The following is a 20,241-nucleotide window of genomic DNA, read 5'->3' on the forward strand; positions in this document are numbered from 1 at the left end:
GATCGATTGGTATGATCATCTTGAAACAATTCCATATGTTAGCTTAGTAGAACCCCCAACAGCTTAGACTTTTAGAGGTTATTAATGAACCAAGATGTAACATACAGTACAAATAAGTCTCTATAATGTAGGTGCTACTACAATGTATTTTTCTTCTTCATTGTTTTGCTGATGAAAGCAATATGGAAAAAAAGAGAATGGTGCAAATAGCAAATTGCTAAAGCTGCAGGTGAAAGTTGACTGAACACAACATATTGCTGTATTGGTTGTTCCTATACTGGTTAAACACTTGTCATGGACTGGGATAGGGAAGTTGATTCTATTCTCTATTGAAGAACAATAGAATAGAAAAAGACGTTGTTTTTACAAAGAGCTGCAGAGTAGCTATAGCCTGATCCCACAACTGTTTGCGCTTTCTTGCCAACTCCAACGCTCATTGTCAAACAGGAGTTTGCAAAGACAGCAGGAACTGATCTGGGACCATGCTAGGGTGGAGGACCTCTGACCTTTTGTTGAAGATGACCCCCAGTAACTGTCCTGCGAAGGCGATGGCCACGAACACCAGCAGGGCCTTCCAGAGCCACATGGGCCCCACCCGATAGCGCCCCAGCCCTAGCCGCATCCTCCTGTGGAGAGGGAGAGAATTATAAATATTATTGTTATTTATTTAATGGTCCAGAGCCACATGTGCCCCAGCCGCATACTCTTTGTGTGTGTGAGAGAGAGAGAGAGAGAGAGAGACAGAGAGAAAGAATTGCATGGGTCACCAAGCAAATATGATATAACACACCAAACTAATATAAGGGTTAGGTTCAGAGGCACGTAGGCCCCAGCCGCATCCTCCTAGAGTGGGGCGGGAGAAGAAGGAGAAGGGGAGAGGGTATAAAGAGCAAGGGAGGAGAGATAGAGGGGAGTGGAAGTGGGACAGAGAAATAAGGAGAGAGGGAGGAAGGGAAATAGAGGGAGGGAGAAAGATAATTATGACTTGAGTGTTGTGATGACCAGTGAGAAGCACCAGTATCAGCGAGAAACATTCTCTGAGTATGACGTCAGCGAACACAGTATGTAAACAGAACAAGGAATAATTGACCTAAACAACAAGTCTATAGAGGGTAGAGGAATTTCATGAATTCATGTGTGTGTGCACACAATTTACTCGCTCTTCATTGATGTGTTTGTTTACTTTCCTCTACTTGGCAGGGGTACAGTTCCTGAAAATAGTGGAAGTAGGCCTACAGAGTACTTCTAAATAGGGGTATCTGGTTCAATGCAGTATCATATGTCATCATAGGAGGAATTGGTTTAGCGGTACTGTAACGATATCCCTGTGCTGTGCAAACCTGTCAATGACTCTTTCAGCCACAACAGTAACAGGCATTGTACTGCTAGATAGCTTGCTACAGTTCTAGTCTACTGTCCCACTGTAATGTTTGTGTCACAGTAATAACCTCTTCTGCTGTGTACTATAATGCATTGATTTATTGTTATAATAAAATGATGATAAAGACGAAGTGGGTGAAAATATACTTCAATGTTCCCAGATGTTCAATCAAGCACAAAGGTTTTTCGGGCTGAGCGGAGGCGAAGCTGAAAGCAATAACCACAGACAAGAACAGCACACTGCTGATTGAAAATTAATCTTTCTAGCTACACAACAGAATCGTAACAGACAGAGCGAAATCACGCATTTCAGTTTGTCACTCAAGTGAGCATGGTGATGAGGAGTCGACCTGCTAGTAAGCAAGCAAGCCAAGCAAATGCTTAACATAAGTTACATTGTGAGACGCCCCGATAAAATTATATAAACTGAATGCTCAATGAAGGGTATAGCCTAAGGAAGAGACATTATCGCACGAACGTGGGGGCCTTAGTTTGGTGGGATTCTCCTTTCAGTAGACCGACCGTAATAAAACAACCACTGCTGTCTGTCTGCATCAATCTCAGCTTCGGTTTCAATGAGAAATTCAGAGCTTGTATCTATCAACCTCCCTTGTCCGATTCCGCTGCTGGCTCGGATTGCAATGCAAGCCCCGTCCCGGTCTCGACTGAACACAAAATCGGTGTTCTTACCTCGCTCTCCGTTTGAAAGCCATGATAGAACCGGGCCGGTTGCGGTTTCCGTGGCGTGTTGCAGCGATTGGCGGCAGCAGGAGCCACCGTGCATCTCGAAGGCACGAGCCCTGGCCGTGCCTTTACCGAAAACCCACCGATCAAATCAAGCCATCGCTATAGATTAACGAGTATTATTGTTTTCTGTATAAAATCCCGGAGGTTTTGCTTTATTATTTTAGGCTACCGTAGGTTGCTACGTGACGCCCTCGCAGTGCTGTTTTGTCAAGCTGCAATTCCCTTTTATTATTGCGCCTTTCCCCTCCTGGCTAGCTGCTCCTTCAGGGCTCTGGGATAAAACAGGTTTGGACAGAGAGAAAGGGGTTGGCTTTGTGAGCGTAAATGTTTATGTGCAGGGGAGGGGGGGGGGGGGTATGAGAGGCGGGGGAGTCACACACAAACATACACAGACACAGCACACACAGCACACACAAACACGAATGCTGCGACCAAAAAAGTCACATTTGCGACCGTTTGACTTGACAGTGCAACACACATTTTTAATTGGTTGCCAGGGTTCCAGTGAAAGAAATGTACATGGTCACGTTTTTTTATCATCATGATTTATTCAAAACAGTAATGTGCAATTGACCCAAACTTTCTGAAGAAGCAACAACAGCAAGGGAATGCCCCTCTGTCAGGGTCCGACATACAGGGGATGTTTTGGAAACCCGGATGACCATCCCGTCAATGGGCAGCTAGGGCCAGTGAAATGTTTTTGTTGTTGTAATAATGCTATTTTTTTTAATCTATGCTTTATATATATATATATATATATATATATATATATATATATATATATATATATATATATATATATATATATATATTAAACGGATGGATACCCGAAGCTGTTCGTTCATTATGTGTATTTATTACATGCGGCCTGCACACATACAGGGCAGGGGCTGAGCTCTCAAACAGCATGAGGTAGGGGAGTAGTTATGATAAATGTTAAGGAAGAATGGGTATGCAAACCAGGAATTTATGAACATGAAATACAGAAATATCTCATTTACATATGCAACCTTTGGCTGCAAGTATTGCTGTGAGTCTTTCTGGGTAAGGCTCTAAGAGCATTCCACACCTGGATTTATTCTTTTCGAAATTGGTTGTTCATCATTGCTAGACAACCATTTTCAGGTCTTGACATAGATATTCAAGTAGATTTAAGTCAAAACTGTAACTCAGCCACTCAGGAACATTCACTGTTTTCTTGGTAAAGCAACTCAGGTGTAGATTTGGCCTTGTGTTATAGGTTTTTGTCCAGTTTTTGTCCAGGGTAAATTAATCTCTCAACATAACACTTTGCATTCAGGACAAAAAGTGAATTGCTTTGCCACATTTTTGGCAGTATTACTTTATTACCTTGTTGCTAAACAGGGTGCATGTTTTGGAAAATGTTTATTCTGTACATGCTTCCTTCTTTTCACTTTGTCAATTATGTTATTATTGTGGAGTAACTACAATGTTGTTGATTCATCCTCAGTTTTCTCCTATCACAGCCATTCAACTCTGTAACTGTTTTGGCCTCATGGTGAAATCCCTGAGCGGTGTCCTTCCTCTCCGGCAACTGAGTTAGGAAGAACGCCTGTATTGTTTTAGTGACTTGGTGTATTGATACACCACCCAAAGTGTAATTAATATATTCACCATGCTCAAAGGGATATTCAATGTCTGCTTTTAAATGTTTTTACTCATCTACCAATAGGTTCCCTTCTTTGCGAGGCATTGGAAAACCTCTCTGGTCTTTGTGGTTGAATCTGTGTTTGGAATTCAGTGCTCGACTGAGGGATCTTACAAATAATTGTAGATGTTGGGTACAGAGATGAGGTAGTCATTAAAAATGATGTTAAACACTATAATTGCACAGAGTGAATCCATGCAACTTATTATGTGACTTGTTAAGCACATTTTTACTCCTGAAATTATTTTGGCTTGTCATAACAAAGGGGTTGAAAACTTATTGACTCAAGATATTTCAGCTTTTCTTTTTCAATTAATTTGTAAAAATGTTCAGAAAAACATCATTCTACTTTCATATTATGGGGTGGCCAACAATCTAAATGTAATCCATCTTAAATTCAGGCTGTAACACAGCAAAATTTGGAAAAAGTCAAGGGGTGTGAATACTTTCTGAATCATGATTATTTGCATCAATCCAGTGTTTTTGAAAACTCTATTCCAAGTGCACTACAGAAACACCAGGGCGGAGCTGAATTAAAGAGAAGGGAAGGGAGATATACCAAGTCAGTTGCACAACTGAATGCATTCAACCGAAATGTGTCTTCCACATTTAACTCAACCCCTCTGAATCAGAGAGGTGCGGGGAGCTGCCTTATTCGGCGCCCGGGAAGCCGTTGTTGGGGGTTAACTGCCTTGCTCATGCATAGAATGGCAGATTTTTCCACCTTGCCGGCTCTGGGATTCAAACCAGCGACCCTTTGGTTACTGGCCCAACGCTCTTAACCGCTTTGTACAGCACCTTCGGAAAGTATTCAGCCCCCTTGACTTTATCCACATTTTGTTACTTGACAGCCTTATTCTAAAATGTATTTTTTTTTAAATGAAATCTTCAGCAATCTACACACAATAACACACATAATCAAAAAGCAAAAACAGTTTTTTTTTCTTTTTTTTCGCAAATTTATTACAAATAAAAAACAGAAATACCTTATTTACTTAAGTATTCAGACCCTATGCTATGAGACTCGAAATTGAGCTCAGGTCCATCCTGTTTCCATTGATCACACTTGAGATGTTTCTACAACTCGATTGGAGTCCACCTGTGGTAAATTCAATTGATTGGACATGATTTGGAAAGGCACACACCTGTCTACAGTGCCTTGGGAAAGTATTTGGCCCCCTTGAACTTTGCGACCTTTTGCCACATTTCAGGCTTCAAACATAAAGACATAAAACTGTATTTTTTTGTGAAGAATCAACAACAAGTGGGACACAATCATGAAGTGGAACAACATTTATTGGATATTTCAAACTTTTTTAACAAATCAAAAACGGACAAATTGGGCGTGCAAAATTATTCAGCCCCTTTACTTTCAGTGCAGCAAACTCTCTCCAGAAGTTCAGTGAGGATCTCTGAATGATCCAATGTTGACCTAAATGACTAATGATGATAAATACAATCCACCTGTGTGTAATCAAGTCTCCGTATAAATGCACCTGCACTGTGATAGTCTCAGAGGTCCGTCAAAAGCGCAGAGAGCATCATGAAGAACAAGGAACACACCAGGCAGGTCCGAGATACTGTTGTGAAGAAGTTTAAAGCCGGATTTGGATACAAAAAGATTTCCCAAGCTTTAAACATCCCAAGGAGCACTGTGCAAGCGATAATATTGAAATGGAAGGAGTATCAGACCACTGCAAATCTACCAAGACCTGGCCGTCCCTCTAAACTTTCAGCTCATACAAGGAGAAGACTGATCAGAGATGCAGCCAAGAGGCCCATGATCACTCTGGATGAACTGCAGAGATCTACAGCTGAGGTGGGAGACTCTGTCCATAGGACAACAATCAGTCAGTATTTTGCACAAATCTGGCCTTTATGGAAGAGTGGCAAGAAGAAAGCCATTTCTTAAAGATATCCATAAAAAGTGTCGTTTAAAGTTTGCCACAAGCCACCTGGGAGACACACCAAACATGTGGAAGAAGGTGCTCTGGTCAGATGAAACCAAAATTGAACTTTTTGGCAACAATGCAAAACGTTATGTTTGGCGTAAAAGCAACACAGCTGAACACACCATCCCCACTGTCAAACATGGTGGTGGCAGCATCATGGTTTGGGCCTGCTTTTCTTCAGCAGGGACAGGGAAGATGGTTAAAATTGATGGGAAGATGGATGGAGCCAAATACAGGACCATTCTGAAAGAAAACCTGATGGAGTCTGCAAAAGACCTGAGACTGGGACAGAGATTTGTCTTCCAACAAGACAATGATCCAAAACATAAAGCAAAATCTACAATGGAATGGTTCAAAAATAAACATATCCAGGTGTTAGAATGGCCAAGTCAAAGTCCAGACCTGAATCCAATCGAGAATCTGTGGAAAGAACTGAAAACTGCTGTTCACAAATGCTCTCCATCCAACCTCACTGAGCTCGAGCTGTTTTGCAAGGAGGAATGGGAAAAAATGTCAGTCTCTCGATGTGCAAAACTGATAGAGACATACACCAAGCGACTTACAGCTGTAATCGCAGCAAAAGGTGGCGCTACAAAGTATTAACTTAAGGGGGCTGAATAATTTTGCACGCCCAATTTTTCAGTTTTTGATTTGTTAAAAAAGTTTGAAATATCCAATAAATGTCGTTCCACTTCATGATTGTGTCCCACTTGTTGTTGATTCTTCACAAAAAAATACAGTTTTATATCTTTATGTTTGAAGCCTGAAATGTGGCAAAAGGTCGCAAAGTTCAAGGGGGCCGAATACTTTCGCAAGGCACTGTATATAAGGACCCATAGTTGACAGTGCATGGTCAGAGCAAACACCAAGCCATGAGGTCGAAGGAATTATCCATAGAGCAACAAAACAGGATTGTGTCGTGGCACAGATCTGGGGAAGGGTACCAAACAATTTCTGTAGAATTGAATGTCCCCAAGAACACAGTGGCCTCCATCATTCTAAAATGGAAGATGTTTGGAACCACCAAGACTCTTCCTAGAACTGGCTGCCTGGCCAAACTGAGAAATCGGGGAAGAAGGGCCTTGGTCAGGGAGGTGACCAAGAACCTGAGCTCTAGAGTTGATCTGTGGAGATAGGACAACCATCTCTGCAGCACTTCACCAATCTGGCCTTTATGTTAGAGTGGCCAGACGGAAGCCACTCCTCAGTAAAAGGCACATGACAACCCGCTTTGAGTTTGCCAAAAGGCACCTAAAGACTCTCAAACCATGAGAAACAAGATTCTCTAGTCTGATGAAACCAATATTGAACTCTTTGGCCTGAATGCCAAGCGTCACGTCTGGAGAAAACCTGGCACCATGTGTCACACATTATTAGAAATGCCTTTATTAATGTCTACATTCGTAATGTAGACATTTTGCCACATTTATTCTATTACAGATCCCTTAATGCATACTTTAAATTCTATTATGAATCTAAACATAAAAACATACATACAGTATATACACTACTGTTCAAAAGTTTGGGGTCACTTAGATATTTCCTTGTTTTTGAAAGAAAAGCAACTTTTTTGTCCATTAAAATAACATCAAATAGATCACAAATACAGTGTAGATATTGTTAATGTTGTAAATGACTATTGTAGCTGGAAACGGCTGATTTGTAATGGAATATCTACATAGGCGCAGAGGCCCATTATCAGCAACCATCACTCCTGTGTTCCAATGGCACGTTGTGTTAGCTAATCCAAGTTTATCATTTTAAAAGGCTAATTGATCATCAGAAAACCCTTTTGCAATTATCTTAGCACAGCTGAAAACTGTTCTTCTGATTAAAGAAGCAATAAAACTGGCCTTCTTTAGACTAGTTGAGTATCTGGAGCATCAGCATTTGTGGGTTCGATTACAGGCTCAAAATGACCAGAAACAAAGACCTTTCTTCCGAAACTCATCAGTCTATTCTTGTTCTGAGAAATGAAGGCTTTTCCATGCAAGAAATTGCCAAGAAACTGAAGATCTCGTACAATGCTGTGTACTACTCCCTTCACAGGACAGCGCAAACTGTCTCTAACCAGAATCGAAAGAGTGGGAGGCCCCGGTGCACAACTGAGCAAGAGGACAAGTACATTAGAGTATCTCGTTTGAGAAACAGACGCCCCACAAGTCCTCAACTGGCAGCTTCATTAAATAGTACCCGCAAAACTCCAGTCTCAACGTCAACAATGAAGAGGCCGACTCCGGGATGCTGGTCTTCTGTGCAGAGTTGCAAAGAAAAAGCCATATCTCAGACTGGCCAATAAAAAGAAAAGATGAAGATGGGCAAAATAACACAGACACTGGACAGAGGAACAGAGAAATGTTGCCATTCAACATTTGTTGGTAATTTACCCCCCTCATAAATTCCCAGAACACGTTTCTGAATGCTCAGCATAGTGTTTTTCACTGATGCTGCATACTCAATGTTAAAAAGAAAATGGACTCCCATTGCCAATCTCAATCCCACGGAGATGTCCTCTGGCATGTAGCTCCTCTCCATCCAGGAACATTTGGACTTGGCTCTAATCCGCAAAGGGATTCCCTTCTAGGTAATGGGGAAATTTACACACTGTAAGTAAAAAAGAAATAAAAAATACACATTTTAAAATATGGTTTCTCAAGTCATATTTCAAACAGTATGTTAACAACTGATCACCCCTCACACAGTATTATTACTAACTTTTCATTTATCTATTTGTCCGCTGAGAAACACATACACTGTCTGTGACGTACAGCCCACTTGGATCTTCTTTGAGGAGGTAGGGGAGGAGCAAAATGGCTGCAGTGGCCTCGAGACCTTCAATTTAAGGGTGTATAATTAAAAGGCTGGATTCGAATGAATGGAATTAGAATGGCTGCATACTGTAAAGGGTACATGAGAAATGTCATGACGGATTATTGGGACTGAGGTCAGAGGAGCAGACGTAGTCAATTACATAACAATAGATGGTCTCTTTATGCTGCTGGGAATGTGATGGAATAACCAATGTGAGAAGTAAACATCTAAGCCAGCACATTATGGTCTGGGTAGGCACAATGGTGTAAAAAGGTTATTAGTGTGTGAATCAATGTGAGTAGGAAAATTCAAGAATTCTTACATATCCCTTCCCAGTCTGGTCTCTCAACAAGGAGTACATTTGAATGAGAGCTGTGCACACATGTATTGCCGGGTAGTGGGGTACCTACAGCAAAATAGAAACATACAAGACAACATTTAAATGAGCAATTTGGTTTGTAATGCAAATTACATTGAATAATGGCGTTGGTTATCATCCAGTAAAGTTAAGTACGTGCTATGCTTATCAGCTGCAGTGATTATGACAAGAGTATGTAGAGAGAGAGTATGGAGGACAGAGACAGGAGGAACAGAACACACAATAATCACACTGCAAATACATTAGACACAATCACAACATAAACAACATGAGTATTCGATATCAGATGCATCTCACTAATCTGATTGATTTATTCTTCTTTTTTGTCAAGTTTAACATAACCATAGCATGGGTGTGTGTGTGTGTGTGTGTGTGTGTGTGTGTGTGTGTGTGTGTGTGTGTGTGTGTGTGTGTGTGTGTGTGTGTGTATGTGTGTGTGTGTGTGTGTGTGTGTGTGTGTGTGTGTGTGTGTGTGTGTGTGTGTGTGTGTGTGTGTGTGTGTGTGTGTGTGTGTGTGCGCGTGTGTGTGTGTGTGTGTGCCTTACTGGTTTGTGGAGGTTGATACATTTCTCTATCACAGCTCCCAGCTCCCAAACTCTCTACAACTTAACTGGAAAGGGGCAGGATACGACAGAGACTAAAGGGAGGAGGATGGAAAGAGATGGTTAGATAATCTTTTATGGGTTGAAATCGTTTTTGTCAAGTTTACAACCAAGTATGCTGGGTTGCAAGTCTAACATAACCTAGATTGGGTCATCTGTGTGTGTCTGTCTTACCCCCGTTTGTGGAGGTTGAGTTTCTCCATCAGAGCAGTCCATCCCGACACACCACCCTGAAAGAGATAAATTAGACACAGTCAACATGAGTAGTTGATATCAAATGTAACATATACATATGTTTTTCTTTCAGTTTAGTACATCAGCTTCAAACTGCTGAACATACAATATTTTGGGTTATAGAAAATATATTTAACAGAGGTTTAGATGGTACAATCATTCTTTACACAATGAATGCTTGTTTTGACACAAACTGAAATTAGGCAAACTATTAGAATTTTTTAAATCAGGAAATGGCGAAACAATTTCTGCACATTTCAACTTTAATATAACCTAGATTGGGTTATCTCCCTCTCGCTCTCTCTCTCTCTGTGTGTGTGTGTGTGAAAGTCTTAAGGGAGGAGGATGGAAGGAGTGGTGAGAGTGTATTATGGGTTTAAATGAGGATTAACATTTTGTAATATTGAATCTAGCTAGCTAAAGTTAGCTAAAATGTACCAACAATTAACAGCTAACATTACAGGCTAGCTGATGATATCACTTATCTTTGCTATCGAATAGCTAACATTTACTCACCTTTCTCATCGAACCTTTGCAGTTGTCTCTCACCTGTTGGGGGTCTACAGCCATCCACCCGCTTCCCGCTTCCAGTGCATCTTCTGACCAACCGTCTCAATTTGAACTATACGCACGAGCGCCCTTTACTCACGAGCACACTGCTGGTTCCAAAACGCACCGCTCTTTTGAAAAGGGTTCTTCAAAGCACCCCTTAAGTCTACAAAGGTTCAAAAACGAACTGATGGAAAAGTATGGGTTCTTAAATTAACCTTAAGTGTCATTGTTTTATCTTAAATGATCATGAAGGATCCTCCAGAGCAGAGACCAGGCAGAGCGTGTGACTGAACCCAGCTGAACTTACCTAGAGGCGATAGGATCAACACTACCACCACCTAATACTGAATCAGAATACCAGTGATAATAATACTAGTGTAATAATACCCAAATACTGTAATGTCGGATTGCTGGGGCAATGTTTTCGAGTGATATCCCTTGTTATAGTTTTTTAAATCTCAATGGGACCACCATAAAATGAAGGATGAATTATAATACCCCAAACTGTAGTGTTTGATTGCTGGGCATGGGGAAATCTTGTTTGGACAGGTGTCCCTTTGAAAAAAGAAATGTTCCTTTTCTAATCTCAATGGGATGAGATCACCTATATTAAAATAAAATAGAAATAAAAAATATAAATAAATCAAAGGATAACCTAAAAATGTATCATCACTGCAGTGTAGAGATTAATCTGTGGCAACCAATAAAAAAAAAGAAGACTAGATTATTTTGGACAAATTTAAAGGGATCGTTCACCAAAATGAAATATTGGTTTCCTTACTCTATAAGCAGTCTTAGGACAAGGAGAGACAGTGTCAGCAATCAATGCTTTGGGTTTAATAACCTGGCTGCTATGTTCAATTTTGTAATTTGGGTGAACTATCCCTTTAATATCGGCATATAATAAATACTACATCACATAATAATGTTAAGGACCTTATGTACAGTACAGTATCTATTAGAGGTCGACTGATTATGATTTTTCAGCAACGATACCGATTATTGGAGGACCAAAAAAGCCGATACCGATTAATCGGCCAATTTTTAAAATTTATTTGTAATAATGACAATTACAACAATACTTGAATGAACACTTATTTTAACTTAATATAATACATTTAAAAAATCTATTTAGCCTCAAATAAATTATGAAACATGTTCAATTTGGTTTAAATAATGCACAAACAAAGTGTTGGAAAAGAAAGTAAAAGTGCAATATGTGCCATGTAAGAAAGCTAACGTTTAAATTCCTTGCTCAGAACATGAGAACATATGAAAGCTGGTGGTTCCTTTTAACATGAGTCTTCAATATTCCCAGGTAAGAAGTTTTAGGTTGTAGTTATTATAGGAATTATAGGACTATTTCTCTCTATACCATTTGCAGAAAAGGACCTTGTGAAAATGCTGGAGGAAACAGGTACAAAAGTATCTATATCCACAGTAAAACGAGTCCTATATCGACATAACCTGAAAGGCTACTCAGCAAGGAAGAAGCCACTGCTCCAAAACCGGCATAAAAAAGCCAGACTACGGTTTGCAACTGCACATGGGTACGAAGATTGTACTTTTTGGAGAAATGTCCTCTGGTCTGATGAAACAAAAATAGAACTTTTTGGCCATAATGACCATAGTTATTTTTGGAGGGAAAGGGGAGGCTTGCAACCCGAAGAACACCAACCCAACCATTAAGCACGGGGGGGGGGGGGGGTATTGGAGTGGGGTCAAGGTATTGGAGTGGCAATCAAAGCCCTTACCTCAGTCCAATATGTGTGATCAGAACTGAAAAAGTGTGTGCGAGCAAGGAGGCCTACAAACCTTACAAACCTGACTCAGTTACACCAGCTCTGTCAGTAGGAATGGGCCAAAATTCACCCAACTTATTGTGGGAAGCTTGTGGAAGGCTACCCAAAACATTTTACCCAAGTTAAACAATTTAAAGGCAATGCTACCAAATACTAATTGAGTGTATGTAAACTTCTGACCCACTGGGAATGTTATGAAATAAATAAAAGCTGAAATAAATTATTCTCTCTACCATTATTCTGACATTTCACATTCTTAAAATAAGGTGGTGATCCTACCTGACCTAAGACAGTGAATTTTTTATCTGATTAAATGTCAGGAATTGTGAAAAACTGAGTTTAAATGTATTTGGCTATGGTGTAAACTTCCAACTTCAACTGTATGTGACCAATAAAATTTGATTTGAAGTCAAAAGGTCTCTGTCGCTCACTTCGAATGCTGAACATCCAAGAGAACTTTGTCTAACTACTTTTTACAAGTTCACTACTTCTACATGTGCCCTATGGCCCTGGTCAAAGGTAGTCCACTACATAGGGAATAGCGTGCATATTTAGGATACAACCTCCAGTTCAAGCAGTAGCAGTAAAGAGTGGACCTGGCGCTAATTCGCCGCTGCAGAGTTCAACGGGAAGCAATGGAATGTGATAATGGAGGGGAAGGCTACAGCAGGCCGTTATCACTTCTAGTGAAGTGTGTCTCCATGCCATGGCAAGCTGTGCAGGCTGTGCAGGGCCTGGGGGGAAACATTCAGAGCACTGCACAGAGAAATATAATGAATAGAGCCAACAGTTCTGACTTCTAACACTTGAAGACTTTCTCCGACAGAGGTCTCAGCAGAGCCTGGGGTGTAATTGGGGAATTGAAATGTTCAGAACGTTGCAGAAGAATACAGATAGAAATATAATGAATAGAGCAGACTAGTTATCACTTCAAGTGAAGGGTGTCTTCTCTCTGTGGCTCGGTGGCTGGCCATATAGGGCCTGGAGTGAAACGTCTGACTGCACATAGAAAAATATAGAGATTGCATATAGAAATGTAACACATAGAGCAGCAGACTCAAACACATTTCTATCTGAACAGCTTGTAATGTTGCACCCTTGAACCTTCTAAGCCAGAGCCTGGGGTGAAACATTCAGAATGTTGCAGATAGAAATATAATGACCAGACCAGAAGATAGCATTCCCTATAATTGTAGGCATACATGACAGACAAGACAGTGAGACTCATATACAGTGAGTATTCAGACCCCTTGACTTTTTCCACATTTTGTAACGTTACAACCTTATTTTAAAATGAATTATATAAAAACATTTCCTCAGCAATCTACACACAATACCCCATAATGATGAAGCGAAAACAGCTTTTTAGAAATGTTTACCAATATATAAAAATATAAAAAACAGATCTACCTTTTTACATACAGTACCAGTCAAAAGTTTGGACACACCTACTCATTCCAGGGTTTTTCTTTATTTTTACTATTTTCCACATTGTAGAATACTATTGAAGGCATCAAAAATATGAAATAACACATATGGAACCATGTATTAACCCCCCCCAAAAATTACAACTCAAAATATATTTTATATTTGAGATTCTTCAAAGTAGCCACCCTTTTACTTGATAATAGCTCCGCACACGCTTGGCATTCTCGCAACCACTTTCATGAGGTAATAACCTGGAATGCATTTCAATTAACAGGTGTGCCTTGTTAAATGTTCATTTGTGGAATTTCTTTCCTTCTTAATGCATTTGAGCCAATCAGATGTATTGTGACATGGTAGGGGTGGTATACAGATGATAGCTCTATATGGTAAAATACCAAGTCTGTATTATGGGAAAAAAACAGCTCAAATAAGCAAAGAGAAATCAAATCAAATCATCAAATCAAATCAAATTTTATTTGTCACATACACATGGTTAGCAGATGTTAATGCGAGTGTAGCGAAATGCTTGTGCTTCTAGTTCCGACAATGCAGTAATAACAAGTAATCTAACTAACAATTCCAAAACTACTGTCTTGTACACAGTGTAAGGGGATAAAGAATATGTACATAAGGATATATGAATGAGTGATGGTACAGAGCAGCATAGGCAAGATACAGTAGATGGTATCGGGTACAGTATGTACAAATGAGATGAGTATGTAAACAAAGTGGCATAGTATAGTATAAAGTGGCTAGTGATACATGTATTACATAAGGATACCGTCGATGATATAGAGTACAGTATATACGTATGCATATGAGATGAATAATGTAGGGTAAGTAACATTTATATAAGGTAGCATTGTTTAAAGTGGCTAGTGATATATTTACATCATTTCCCATCAATTCCCATTATTAAAGTGGCTGGAGTTGAGTCAGTGTCAGTGTGTTGGCAGCAGCCACTCAGTGTTAGTGGTGGCTGTTTAACAGTCTGATGGCCTTGAGATAGAAGCTGTTTTTCAGTCTCTCGGTCCCAGCTTTGATGCACCTGTACTGACCTCGCCTTCTGGATGATAGCGTGGTGAACAGGCAGTGGCTCGGGTGGTTGATGTCCTTGATGATCTTTATGGCCTTCCTGTGACATCGGGTGGTGTAGGTGTCCTGGAGGGCAGGTAGTTTGCCCCCGGTGATGCGTTGTGCAGACCTCACTACCCTCTGGAGAGCCTTACGGTTGAGGGCGGTGCAGTTGCCATACCAGGCGGTGATACAGCCCGCCAGGATGCTCTCGATTGTGCATCTGTAGAAGTTTGTGAGTGCTTTTGGTGACAAGCCGAATTTCTTCAGCCTCCTGAGGTTGAAGAGGCGCTGCTGCGCCTTCTTCACGATGCTGTCTGTGTGAGTGGACCAATTCAGTTTGTCTGTGATGTGTATGCCGAGGAACTTAAAACTTGCTACCCTCTCCACTACTGTTCCATCGATGTGGATAGGGGGGTGTTCCCTCTGCTGTTTCCTGAAGTCCACAATCATCTCCTTAGTTTTGTTGACGTTGAGTGTGAGGTTGTTTTCCTGACACCACACTCCGAGGGCCCTCACCTCCTCCCTGTAGGCCGTCTCATCGTTGTTGGTAATCAAGCCTACCACTGTTGTGTCGTCCGCAAACTTGATGATTGAGTTGGAGGCGTGCGTGGCCCCGCAGTCGTGGGTGAACAGGGAGTACAGGAGAGGGCTCAGAACGCAACCTTGTGGGGCCCCAGTGTTGAGGATCAGCGGGGAGGAGATGTTGTTGCCTACCCTCACCACCTGGGGGCGGCCCGTCAGGAAGTCCAGTACCCAGTTGCACAGGGCGGGGTCGAGACCCAGGGTCTCGAGCTTGATGACGAGCTTGGAGGGTACTATGGTGTTGAATGCCGAGCTGTAGTCGATGAACAGCATTTTCACATAGGTATTCCTCTTGTCCAGATGGGTTAGGGCAGTGTGCAGTGTGGTTGAGATTGCATCGTCTGTGGACCTATTTGGGCGGTAAGCAAATTGGAGTGGGTCTAGGGTGTCAGGTAGGGTGGAGGTGATATGGTCCTTGACTAGTCTCTCAAAGCACTTCATGATGACGGATGTGAGTGCTACGGGGCGGTAGTCATTTAGCTCAGTTACCTTAGCTTTCTTGGGAACAGGAACAATGGTGGCCCTCTTGAAGCATGTGGGAACAGCAGACTGGTATAGGGATTGATTGAATATGTCCGTAAACACACCGGCCAGCTGGTCTGCGCATGCTCTGAGGGCGCGGCTGGGGATGCCATCTGGGCCTGCAGCCTTGCGAGGGTTAACACGTTTAAATGTCTTACTCACCTCGGCTGCAGTGAAGGAGAGACCGCATGTTTTCGTTGCAGGCCGTGTCAGTGGCACTGTATTGTCCTCAAAGCGGGCAAAAAAGTTATTTAGTCTGCCTGGGAGCAAGACATCCTGGTCCGTGACTGGGCTGGGTTTCTTCCTGTAGTCCGTGATTGACTGTAGACCCTGCCACATGCCTCTTGTGTCTGAGCCGTTGAATTGAGATTCTACTTTGTCTCTGTACTGGCGCTTAGCTTGTTTGATAGCCTTGCGGAGGGAATAGCTGCACTGTTTGTATTCGGTCATGTTACCAGACACCTTGCCCTGATTAAAAGCAGTGGTTCGCGCTTTCAGTTTCACACGAATGCTGCCATCAATCCACGGTTTCTGGTTAGGGAATGTTTTAATCGTTGCTATGGGAACGACATCTTCAACGCACGTTCTAATGAACTCGCACACCGAATCAGCGTATTCGTCAATGTTGTTATCTGACGCAATATGAAACATCTCCCAGTCCACGTGATGGAAGCAGTCTTGGAGTGTGGAGTCAGCTTGGTCGGACCAGCGTTGGACAGACCTCAGCGTGGGAGCCTCTTGTTTTAGTTTCTGTCTGTAGGCAGGGATCAACAAAATGGAGTCGTGGTCAGCTTTTCCGAAAGGGGGGCGGGGCAGGGCCTTATATGCGTTGCGGAAGTTAGAGTAACAATGGTCCAAGGTCTTTCCTCCCCTGGTTGCGCAATCGATATGCTGATAAAATTTGGGGAGTCTTGTTTTCAGATTAGCCTTGTTAAAATCCCCAGCTACAATGAATGCAGCCTCCGGATAAATTGTTTCCAGTTTGCAGAGAGTTAAATAAAGTTCGTTCAGAGCCATCGATGTGTCTGCTTGGGGGGGGATATATACGGCTGTGATTATAATCGAAGAGAATTCTCTTGGTAGATAATGCGGTCTACATTTGATTGTGAGGAATTCTAAATCAGGTGAACAGAAGGATTTGAGTTCCTGTATGTTTCTTTCGTCGCACCATGTCACGTTAGTCATAAGGCATACGCCCCCGCCCCTCTTTTTACCAGAAAGATGTTTTTTCCTGTCTGCGCGATGCGTGGAGAAACCTGTTGGCTGCACCGCTTCGGATAGCGTCTCTCCAGTAAGCCACGTTTCCGTGAAGCAAAGAACGTTACAGTCTCTGATGTCCCTCTGGAATGCTACCCTTGCTCGGATTTCATCAACCTTGTTGTCAAGAGACTGGACATTGGCAAGAAGAATGCTAGGGAGTGGTGCGCGCTGTGCCCGTCTCCGGAGTCTGACCAGAAGACCGCCTCGTTTCCCTCTCTTTCGGAGTCGTTTTTTTTGGGTCGCTGCATAGGATCCACTCCGTTGTCCTGTTTGTAAGGCAGAACACAGGATCCGCGTCGCGAAAAACATATTCTTGGTCGTACTGATGGTGAGTTGATGCTGATCTTATATTCAGTAGTTCTTCTCGACTGTATGTAATGAAACCTAAGATGACCTGGGGTACTAATGTAAGAAATAACACGTAAAAAAACAAAAAACTGCATAGTTTCCTAGGAACGCGAGGCGGCCATCTCAGTCGGCGCAGTCCATCATTACTTTAAGACATGAAGGTCATTCAATCAGGACAATGTCAAGAACTTTGAGTTCCTTCAAGTGCAGTCAGAAAAACCATCAAGCACTATGATGAAACTGGCTCTCATGAGAGATGAAAGGAAGACCCAGCGTTACCTCTGCTGCAGAGGATAAGTTCATTAGAGTTACCAACTTCAGAAATTGCAGCCCAAATAAATGCTTCACAGAGTTCAAGTAACAGACACATCTCAACATCAACTGTTCAGAGGAGACTGCGTGAATCAGGCCTTGACGGTCGAAGGACACCAATAAGAAGAAGAGATTTGCTTCTGCCAAGAAACACGAGCAATGGATATTAGACCGGTGGAAATTATTAGACGTGTCCAAATTTGACATTTTTTGTTTCAACTACCGTGTCTTTGTGAGACGCAGAGTAGGTGAATGGATTATCTCTGCATGTGTTGTTCCCACTGTGAAGCATGGAGGAGGAGGTGTGATGGTGTGGGGGTGCTTTGCTGGTGACACTGTCTGTGATTTATTTAGAATTCAAGGCACACTTGTCATCAAAGCAAAGGGTGGCTACTTTGAAGAATCTCAAAATTGAAATATATTTTGATTTGTTTAACACTTTTTTGGTTACTACATGATTCCATATGTGTTACTTCATAGTTTTGATGTCTTACAATGTAGAACATAGTAAAAATAAAGAAAAACCCTTGAATTAGTAGGTGTGTCCAAACTTTTCACTGGTACTGCAAGTATTTGTAACCTTTTTTTTCTATGCGAATCAAAATTGAGCTCAGGTGCGTCCTGTTTCCATTGATCATCCTTGAGCTGTTTCCACCACTTGATTGGAATCCACCTGTGGTAAATTTAATTGATGGGACATGATTTGGAAAGGCTCACACACCTGTCTATATAAGGTCCCACAGTTGACAATGCATGTCAAAGAAAAAAACCAAGCTATGAGGTCGAAGGAATAGTCCTTAGAGCGACAAGACAGGATTGTGTCGAGGCACAGATCCGGGGAAGGGTACCATTACAATTATGCAGCATTGAAGGTCCCCAAGAACACAGTGGCCTCCATCATTCTTAAATGGAAATAGTTTGGAACCACCAAGACTATTCCTAGAGCTGGCCACGCGGCCAAACTAAACAATCAGGGGAGAAGGGCCTTGGTCAAGGAGGTGACCAAGAACTTGACGGTCACTCTGACCGGGCTCTAGAGTTCCTCTGTGGAGATGGGAGAACCTTCCAGAAGGACAACCATCTCTGCAGCACTCCACCAATCAGACCTTTATGGTAGAGGCTAGATGGAAGCCACTCCTCAGTAAAAGGCAAATGATAGCCCGCTTAGAGATTGCCCAAAGGCACCAAAAGACTCTCAGACCATGGGAAACAAGATTCTCTGGTCTGATGAAACCCAGATTGAACTCATTGGCCTGAATGACAAGCGTCCTGTCTGGAGGAAACCTGGCACCATCCCTAAGGTTAAGCATGGTGGTGGCAGCATCATGCTGTGGGGACGTTTTCCAGCGCCAGACACTGGGATACTCGTCAGGATCGAGGCAAAGATGAACGGAGCAAAATACAGAGAGATCATTGATGAAAACCTGCTCCAGAGCACTCAGGACCTCAGAATGGGGTGAAGGTTCACCTTCCAACAGAACTATTTGAGAATATTCCCAATGTCAAACCACCTAGAGAATGTTCCTAGAACATTACCAAAATGTTAATGAAATGTAACCATTTTTTTACTTTTGGTAACATTCTGTTGAACTAATGAAATACCAAGAAAATATAGTTTCTGTCAAGTTCTGAGAATGTTCCAAAGCCAAGCAACTATCCTGCACCATTCCCAGAAAGTTGTGGGAAGGTTGCATGAAGAATAACCATAGGACAACCACAATCTCACCAAGCACTAAGAAACATATGGTTCTTAGAACGTTATGTGCTAGCTGGGCAATTTTCTACACTGAGGCTTTGTGGATATGGCCCCTGTTCTATACAATACATTGCTATCTGGATATTCTGCAGAGATTGCACCATGCTGAACAGGCCCTTGTTGTACTGAGAGTATTGCGGAGTTGAGGATGCATTTCAGTGCGAATGAGATGGACAGCAAGGCTATCCAAAAGGTTATCTTCAATAGGATGCATTTCAATCATTGGGGGAACTGACCACGGCTCTTATTTCCTACTGCTGCTGTTCAGTAATTGTATACGGGTGCTGTCAGCAATGTGTACACAGCCACATGCAAGTATGCACTCACTGCTGCACACATGATCAAGAAGGATTCACTCTACTAAAACAAACAATTGGAACACGAGACTGTCTAACGTTGCACCAACTAAACTGTGAAAAAAGAAGAAACCCGCACACTGCTCTTGATAGTATCACTGCTCTTTATTAAGCTTCATGTATCGGCCTCAACAACTTCGACAAAAGATTTTGTGAGTGTTTATAATATGCACCCCGTATGTAGACATTGCTCCACCCACATCCGTCCAATGCTACGAAAGGGATTGGAGTCGAGGGAAAATAAGCAAGTGTAAGTGTAAATATAACAATGTGCAATTCATAAGTATTATAATAAAGTGTGTACATAACGTATTAAACACATAAAACCACAATGAGGACGTCGACCTATCAAGTAAGTTTTCATAAATCATTGAGTATATGCAACAACAAAAAAGTCAGAGTAATCTGAAGTGGTGGCATTGACATTTACAACATAACATGCATGCACCTGCAACAAAGTTAGCTCAGTGCC

The 20,241-nt window shown here is 41.9% G+C and overlaps 1 protein-coding gene across 2 annotated transcripts in view; it reads right to left on the reverse strand.

Moving 5' to 3' along the window:
- gal3st4 (galactose-3-O-sulfotransferase 4) overlaps positions 1-20,241 on the reverse strand; it is a 52,113-nt gene that overhangs the window by 12,521 nt on the left and 19,351 nt on the right. Inside the window, exons 1-2 of one of the 2 annotated variants that reach the window (XM_021577700.2) lie at positions 2,071-2,420; positions 507-626 (exon numbers count right to left, since the gene is read on the reverse strand). In XM_021577700.2, coding sequence (XP_021433375.1) covers positions 507-626; positions 2,071-2,093 — 143 coding nt within the window. In that variant the 5' untranslated portion in view covers positions 2,094-2,420. Of the gene's footprint in view, positions 1-506; positions 627-2,070; positions 2,421-20,241 lie in introns of those variants that run through there. The other variant, XM_021577702.2, reaches the window with a different exon arrangement.

This window comes from Oncorhynchus mykiss, chromosome 21 (genome assembly GCF_013265735.2).
Source record: "Oncorhynchus mykiss isolate Arlee chromosome 21, USDA_OmykA_1.1, whole genome shotgun sequence".
Lineage (NCBI taxonomy): Eukaryota > Metazoa > Chordata > Actinopteri > Salmoniformes > Salmonidae > Oncorhynchus > Oncorhynchus mykiss.